This window comes from Nicotiana tomentosiformis, chromosome 9, assembly GCF_000390325.3.
Source record: "Nicotiana tomentosiformis chromosome 9, ASM39032v3, whole genome shotgun sequence".
NCBI classification, from domain to species: Eukaryota; Viridiplantae; Streptophyta; class Magnoliopsida; order Solanales; family Solanaceae; genus Nicotiana; species Nicotiana tomentosiformis.
In genome coordinates this window covers 107,548,389-107,556,932 of record NC_090820.1, presented here as the reverse complement: position 1 = coordinate 107,556,932, position 8,544 = coordinate 107,548,389, and the positions used below count along the sequence as shown (strand labels likewise).

The 8,544-nt window shown below is 32.3% G+C and overlaps 1 protein-coding gene across 5 annotated transcripts; it reads left to right on the top strand.

Annotated features, from left to right (window-relative positions):
• The first annotated feature begins 4,049 nt into the window (after window positions 1–4,049).
• Window positions 4,050–8,265, top strand: LOC104099223 (plasmodesmata-located protein 2-like). 5 transcript variants are annotated; one of them, XM_009606143.4, is made up of 4 exons: window positions 4,050–4,800; window positions 5,382–5,690; window positions 6,209–6,377; window positions 6,457–6,785. In XM_009606143.4, exons 1-4 carry the CDS (start codon window positions 4,326–4,328, stop codon window positions 6,605–6,607), a joined length of 1,104 nt encoding a protein of 367 aa, XP_009604438.1. In that variant the 5' UTR covers window positions 4,050–4,325; the 3' UTR covers window positions 6,608–6,785. The 5 variants fall into 5 exon arrangements, with proteins under 5 accessions (XP_009604438.1, XP_009604441.1, XP_009604439.1 ...); XM_009606144.4 differs by having other exon boundaries at window positions 4,051–4,800; window positions 6,264–6,377; XM_009606145.4 differs by having other exon boundaries at window positions 4,052–4,800; window positions 6,270–6,377.
• Window positions 8,266–8,544: the final 279 nt, after the last annotated feature.

The window sequence follows — 8,544 nt, the reverse complement described above, 5'->3', positions numbered from 1 at the left end:
ATTTTTTTCCACTGGGTTTTATTTTAGTTAAGATTTTAACGAGGCACATTATTTGTTGAATAGATATTCAAGGGGAGTGTTATAAATAGAATTGTATTTATGGTGAATGTCTATATTTTAGAGATATTTTAGGGTTTGTTACTTGGTGGCTAAGTCACTTTTTTCCTATAAATAGAGGGGTTCTATTCCATTGTAATTGATCAAATATCAATTCTCTCTTTCTACTTTTCTCTGTAACACTCTTCTTCTTCCTTTATTGTTTATAACAGTATTTTAATTCATAAAAAAAAAGTTAAAATGAAATCCTTGTGGTCCAGCTCTTCTCCAGATCTTTCGTATAGCGGAAGCTTAGTGCACATGACTGTCTTTTTTTTACGCACCTAAGTAGTAAGAGTTGGATGAGTTAGATGGAGAATCGACCTCTCCGAGTTGTAATGAGAAATTAACAATTGGGACCGGAAATTACTAATCATTTTCTTAAACTAATTGGGATGTAGCTTTTTTGAATTATGGTTGCCTTTTGTTTCAAATTTGAATATACACATGGTGGTGGGGTGGAGCGTATGGTATAGAAGAAGATTCTACTTATAAATTTCAATTTATTGCTTCAATTCAACTTGTCTCAATAAATAGACAAGAGTAACTCATGATTATTTTGCCCGGAGTAAAGTTTTATAAATTCAGAAGAAAAGGTTGAAATCTTTTTCGTAAAAAAATATTATTCTTTGAAAAATCATTTTCTATGTTATTTTCCAATTTTTTATTTGAACATATATAAGCGATGACAGACATATGATAATGTACAAAGGTGAAGGATATAGTATGAACAATGAACACATTATTATAAGATGTTACTTACCTCCCGTTTGACCATAAGATTTTCTACCTTTTTAATTAAAAAAATGAAAATATTGTTTGGTTATTAAAAAGTGATCTTTTGGCATTTTTTGAAGATAAATTTTTCAAGTTTCAAAAAATAGTTTATAGACTAGTTTTTCATCCCATCTTGAAAAAAATTCTTTTTTTTTTTTTCACGTTTCAATTAAATTTATATCCAAACAGTAGCTTAGTATTAAATATTGATTACAATGTGTAGGTAATGATTGAAATATATGATATAGAGTAAGAGTTAAAGTAAATTCATCAAACGACCATTTTTGTCTGTAAAACAATTTAGGCTATCCAAGTAGAAAATGCCAATCAAATGCATGGTTAGAAGTCAGTTTTAGTCTTGGAATTTGTCGCTACAATTTAATTACTCTTAAGAAGATTTTGCAACATAATATCATCCCAGTGCGAGATTTTAATAGTAGATCCTGTCCAGAAAAATACAACAAAAGTTGACATTTTAACTACTTGACATCTTTGTTATAGTACAAGATCATTGGTTCTTGAAGTATATTTTACTCAATATATATCACCTCAAATTATTGGCGACATAAGTGGTCTAGGTAAGAATCCACCCTTTTAGGCAAAAATCTAATAAATTAAGCCTAATCTAGTGCGAATCTAAGATTTTAAAATCCCTTTTTTATATATTACTACTAATCATATAGTACAAGATTCATAATTAATCGATCATAATAGCGAAAAAAGTTAATAAGAGAAATAAGATTAATATTATCATTACCAAAAACAAAAAACTTTTAGTCCCAAGTTAATGAACTATAATAATATTATCATTATGAAAAATACATCAAAGTTACAAGTTATAACTGCTGGCTTTATATTAGTTTTTCCTATATTTTCTATATAACTATATAGAGTTCATGTCGAGGTTGGTGGGTGCTCGGGCACCCAGTACTTTGAACGTAAATTCGCACTCATGTTCAAATTTAAACCCACTTTGCAAACATTAAAAAGAACAGTAAAACAACCATATATATATATATATATATATATATATGTTATATTATTATTTACACAGATAATGTATTTCTTTTACGCTATTAGATCCCTTAAAAGTCATGTACTACTTTTATAGCAAGGATGAATTTATAACCCACAAGCAGGGGCGGACCTAAAGCATTGAGTATGGGTTCCCGAGAACCCAGTAACTCTTGCGTAGATTTTGTATTTATATTAAAAAATTTACTAAATATTTGTAAATACCTAACTGTGAACTCAGTTATTATTGCATATTAATTTGAAATTACGGTAGGAACTCATAAGTTTCAAATCCTGGATCCGCCTCTGCCTACAAGACGTAATAAATGACATGTCAAAATAGGTAAAATTACATTAATAGTGTAAAACAATTTTTATTGTCAAAGTATATATATTAAAGAAGAATTAATCCAAATAGCCGTCCACTTAATCTTGTGAACTAAAAATAGCCGGCGAAGGTATACAACAACAACAATAACCCAGTATAATTTCACTAGTGGGGTCTGAGGAGGGTAGTGTGTACGCAAACCTTACCTCTACCCTGGGGTAGAGAGGCTGTTTCCGATAGACCCTCGGCTTCCTCCCTCCAAGAACTCCCCGTCTTGCTCTTGGGTTGACTCGAACTCACAACCTCTTGGTTGGAAGTGGAGGGTGCTCACCACTCGAGCAACCAACTCTTGTCAATATGTATATAATCTATGTATACATATTATATATGTATATAATCTATGTATTATATATGTATAACTGTATATAATCAATGTATAATTTATGTATACCGTCTAAAAAAAGTAAACATTAAATCTGGTCAGCTATTGTGTAACAATCCCTATATTAAATTCAAACTAAATAATGAAAACCTATCTTACTAGCAGAATATTTTTATAGGCAAATCTTAATTTTTGTTTACTTCTAACTTTAATGCAGTCCATCTTGCAGATATCACATGACAGAGATCTTCTCATGTGGTTTTTACTGCTTGCTCCATTTGTTTAAAATATTTAATACATGATTAAATAAATAAATGAATCTTTTGTTCTTGTTGTACAGTACTTGTACTACTGACTCACAGGATCTTGGTTGAACTCCATTAATGGACATTCAATTCCAACCAATGAAAGAAGTAAATGTACCATAAAATATTCAAATTTCAAAAAATTGAAATTAGGTTTGTTTAATAAATGTACTTTCATCTTGGTCGAATTTGTACAGTTAATTCCTTCCTCTATTCTAACCATCCTGTTACCAAGCGAATATTTCTTCTACTCTCTGTCGTTTTTCTGTTTTCATTAGTACAATATTTTGTTCTCATTCTCTTTAAATATCTTGATTTGCTAATAAAATTACTCCCCCGGGGACGCTCGTTATATTTAAGTAGAACTCTTTTTTAGTCCTTTTCACAAAAATATCATATTTTTATATTTAAAAATAATTTAATTTTAAATTTTATCCTTATTTGATACTCCCCTTCTCAATTTATGTGACAGATTTCGAATTTCGAAAGTTGAACAAGTTTTTCTTTGGCTACAATTATTTCATATGCCTTTTAGATATTTTAAATTATTAATTGTTGTGACTTATAATGCTTTTTACGTAACTTTTAAATATATAAATTTTATTTCAAAAAACTTAAAAATTCTATGTCCGATTTCACGGTCAAATTTAAGAAATTTGACTTTTGGAATCCAAGTTCTGCCACACAAATTGAGACACATGGTATAAGATTTTTAGATACAAAAATGCTTATGGTATATTTAACACTACATTCTTCTATTCCTTCTTTAACTACTGCTCAATTAAATATCGTAAAATAATAAACATAGGAGTATATTTATATATATAATTTCTCACTTAGTGTCCGCTATCGCACCCGTTAATTAATCCAGATTGCGTCAAAATATCCTATTTAGGCGTAAAGTATTCTCTACTAAATTCGATATGTATGCCGGGACTCGAACCTAAAGTTAAAAATTAAGGATGATTATTTACCATTCTATCAAGATATTTGCTGGTCACTAAAGGAGTATCATTTTTCAAATAAAGACTAACTATTTTTAATAAAATAATTATTTTTTTTAAAAATCAATAAAGTAATGATTACTTTTTCATAAAAAAGGACTACTCCTATTTCCTAAAGTATAACACTACTCTCAATTGATCATTTTTTCACTTCCTCTGTACTGGTGAAGATTACCTCTTTTCTGCACAACCAAAAGCAAAGTGTAACCCAAACACACCACCTTTTAACACTCCCTTTATTGAGAAGAAAAACAGCAGCTTAATTATACCAAGAAAAAATCACAAAATAAATCCATCAACATTACCTCATTTCCCTTTACCAAAAAAACCCAGCTAGAAATCTTTATCCCAAAACCTCAAAAAACCCAACAAAAAAAAATAGAAAATCAACCATGGTATAACCTTCCAAGAATCCACAAATGGGTTTGCCCACAAAGCCATTTTACAGTATATTCTCACTTTTCTTGATTATATTTACCATTTTCAAGCTACTCCCACTAGCTAAATCTGCACCAGATTACACCAAGTTAGTATACAAAGGTTGTGCAAAGCAAGATTTATCAGATCCAACTGGGGTTTACTCACAAGCACTTTCATCACTTTTTGGTACACTTGTTGCACAATCCTCAAAATCCAAGTTTTACAAAACTAGTACTGGTAATGGCCAGTCTACTATTTCTGGTCTTTTTCAGTGTAGAGGTGACCTTTCTAATGTTGACTGTTATAAATGTGTGAGTGGTTTGCCTATACTTATAGATAAGCTTTGTGGTAGTAAGCCTGTAGCTGCAAGAATTCAACTATTTGGTTGTTATATGCTGTATGAGGTTGCTGGTTTCCCTCAAATCTCTGGAATGGAAATGCTGTACAAGACTTGTAGTGGGAAAAATTCTCCAGGTACAGTAGATGCGTATTCAAGATTTAAATTTTATGGGTTTCATATTTAAGTTTTTGCTATTGAATTTGTTACAATTTTCAAATTATAAGTTCAAAATTTAATATTTTTTGAAAATTTAGTGATTTATATACTCCATTTGTTTCAATTTTTACATGGTAGTTTGACTCAACATAGGGTTTATTGGAAAGAATAATCTTTTAAAACATGTGGTCATAAAAGTTTAAGGCATAAAAGCCTTTTGGGCTATGACATTTATGAGGCTATAAAAACGTGTCATTAAAAGTAAAATGATAAGTTTAAAGTTAAATTGTTTCTAAATATAAAAATCTGTTATTTTTTCTGAACGGACTAATAAGGAAAATTTGGAGGGAGTATTTATATTCCATGTCTAAATACTGTGTTCGTTAAACTCGTTGCTTATACCCTACATCTGCCACTGCCAGGAAGGCAGTATTTAAGTATTATGGGTTTAATCTTTAGGCTTTTACGTCTGATCCCATCATTTAATACGTCGTTTTCTTCATGAAATTTTAGTGAATTTTTCATATATATTTATATTCCGCGTCGAAAATACTGGTAGGTAGTGGATTTGAGGAAAGAAGGGATACTGCTTTTTCCACATTGGAAAATGACATGGCTAGTAGTAATGGCTTCTACACAACAAGCTATCAATCTGTGTATGTGTTGGGGCAATGTGAAGGGGATGTTGGCTCTGCTGATTGTGCTGATTGTGTGAAAATTGCTGTCCAAAAAGCTCAGGTGGAATGTGGAAGTTCTGTTTCTGGCCAAATCTTTCTGCACAAATGTTTTATTAGTTATAATAATTATCAAAATGGGGTCCCAAAAACATCATCATCATCTTCAGATTGGTCTCCTTCTTCATCTTCAGGTATTAGTTATATTGATATTAACATCTTTTGTCTAGCTACAATGTTTTCCCAATTGTTTTGCTGAACTAGCCATTCTACTAATAAACTTTTGTATTCTTGGACTTTTGAGCTATCTGCCTCATAAATTAGTTGTATACAGTCGACCTCTCTATATCGTTTGTTCCAGACATTTTTTGATTGTTACAACGAAGCGCTATAGAGAAGTTTGACGGTAGATGATAAAAGGTCTGAATCAGTAGTGCTATTGAGCTATTGAGTTGATATTGGTTATAGCACTCTTAGATGTTTGTCCTATGCTTTCTTGGAGTGGTTTAGACATTTATACGTTGAGTAAATATAGAGTATTTTTAATACTTCTTATTTGTATTTGCATAATACGGACATGATATGAGTTTAGACAGAGTAACATGGTCAGTGAGCAGTGAGGATTCATATAGTCGACCCTAGCTTGTTTGAGACTGAGAAGTAGTGTTATAATCAAAAGTGTCCACCTTAGATTTGCCAGCCATTGCTTCAGATTTGTTGTCCACAAATCATATACTAAAGACAGCTGAATTTAATAATCATCGGAGGGTCAGGGCAAAATGTAGGAAAGACTGTGGCTATAATAGTTGGAGGGGTAGCAGCAGCGGGATTTCTCGTCATTTGCTTGCTGTTCGCGAGGAATCTAATGAAGAAGCACGACGGTAAGCCTAACATAATGTACTAAATACATTTCTCGTCGTTGTCTCGTATGCTGTTGAAATATGAATTATTTTGCTGCAGATTATTGAAGGGGTCAGATTTGTTTACTAAGACTGGCAAAAGCTTTTCTGAGGTGGATTTTGTGACTGCAATTCTTGGTATTCTTAAGTTAAACAGGAAAACAAGAACTGTTACTTTAATTTTTAGGGCTTTGAAATTGAATGAATGGTGATAAATTTGGAAAATAGATGTAAATTTTACATGTTTTTGTCAACTATGAACAAGATTAGAAAAGAGGCCTAATGGCTTTTGGCTTTTTTATCCATTTGCCATGTGCATGTTGTCTCTTTTAACAATTGACTTGAATAATGGTTCTCCATTTTCTTCTAAAGTTTTCTACTTTACAGCAAGTTCCTTTGTTTTCTCTTGTTTTCCAGCTGTATATGTTTGTTTGAGTTTCTTGTCTTTTATTTTATCTGTCTCTATTTTGCTAATGTGTACAAGGTATAAACATAAAGACAGCAAGGATGAGTCTGCTGCAATTGATGATTCAGTTTGTTTCAGAATATCTTGTAGTTATTTGACAAGATATTCTGCTAACTCGCAATAGGTTATGATTTATATCAGTGGCGAAGCCAGAAAATTCAATAAGGGTGTTAACAAGTAATATTTTATCACATATACAGTATAATTTTTTGGCGAAAGGTGTTCAGTTGACTATCCTTGGCTACATATAGCTTCGCGCCTGATTCATAATGAGCATTTGGTCTGTTCAAACATAAACTGTAAATTGTTTTCATCTATACCGCTCCCTTCTTTCTCAGAACACCATTGAACAACATATAGTGTAAGTATACCAGTTGATGAGTTGCATTAGTCGTCGGAGAAATATTTGCCAGATTCCCCCCCCCCCCCCCCCCCCAAGAGTTATGGTACGTCGAGTTTCTTCCCTGTTTCAAAGAGACTATTGAAGGTTGAAGAACATCAAGTAGCTTATCTATCAGTGTAGACTGTAGAAAACTAAGGGATATGAAAACTTATATTCTATCTATTGTTGTTGCGCGGATCCTATTTGCCTCGAGCAGGTGGTTGGGGGTGGGGTTTGGGTTTTTGGGGGGGGGGGGGGAGAGAGTTGAATGAGGGTTAGGATTGAAATTAGTACAGGTATAGATAGTGTTTTCAGAAATGAGGATCTTATTTCAGTGAACTATGCTGCTAGTGAAGGTTACAGTTGACTTCAAGAGGAGAAGTTGATTCCTAAAAACGAAAGAGCGGACTAGATTAATAAACTTAATTTGGATAATCTGTGTAACAGTTTTAATGAAGACGAATTTAACGAGGATAATGTTCAAACTTAGAGGCGCATGTCGTGCATAAGTTATGGCTCATTAAATTTTGGCTTAGATCTTGTATATGTGTTAGAACCTTTACTAAATATGGCAGGCTGATGCGCAAAGTATCCTATATTTATGCAGGGTTTGGGGAAGGATCGCACCCCTAGGGGTGTGTGATAAGGTAAAATATGATATGACACGTGACTGACTAAACTGAGGACACATAGAATCAAGATGGGATGGTTGAAGACCGAACGCAGCCACTACGCTTGTCACCAGAACGGATAACGTTCATAAAAGTGTATTAAATGCTTTGCGCCGATAGCATTTACTAAGAAATATTCTACAGCATTAAGAGAGACGGTTCGTTACAGAGAATTTGCATTTATACTCAACATTACATCTTCATCAATGACCCTCATAATTGACATTAAAGGAGGGCATGATCCTAGGATCTTTTTCCCTAGGCATATCTATAAATAGTGAATTCAGTTACCATTGTAAAGGACAAATTTATATACTATATTCTATACAAAGCTTTATACAATTTTACTTACTTGCTTTTAGATCTCATCATTGCTGTGTTCGGGAACCGTGTTTACGGAATCATCATCTTTGCAGTTTTATCTACATTACAAGGCTAAGTATTGTGTATTTCTTCAATTATTATATTATTTCAGAATCAAATTAGTTCACTTGTCTAGAAATCACGTATAAATTTAATTGTACCATTTTATGAGTAAACAGTGTAATATAGACAGTCTATCATAATGCAAATATTTCACCACGGTTCGTGGTAACTGGTAACCATCTCTTTGCAAAAAAAAAAAGGAAT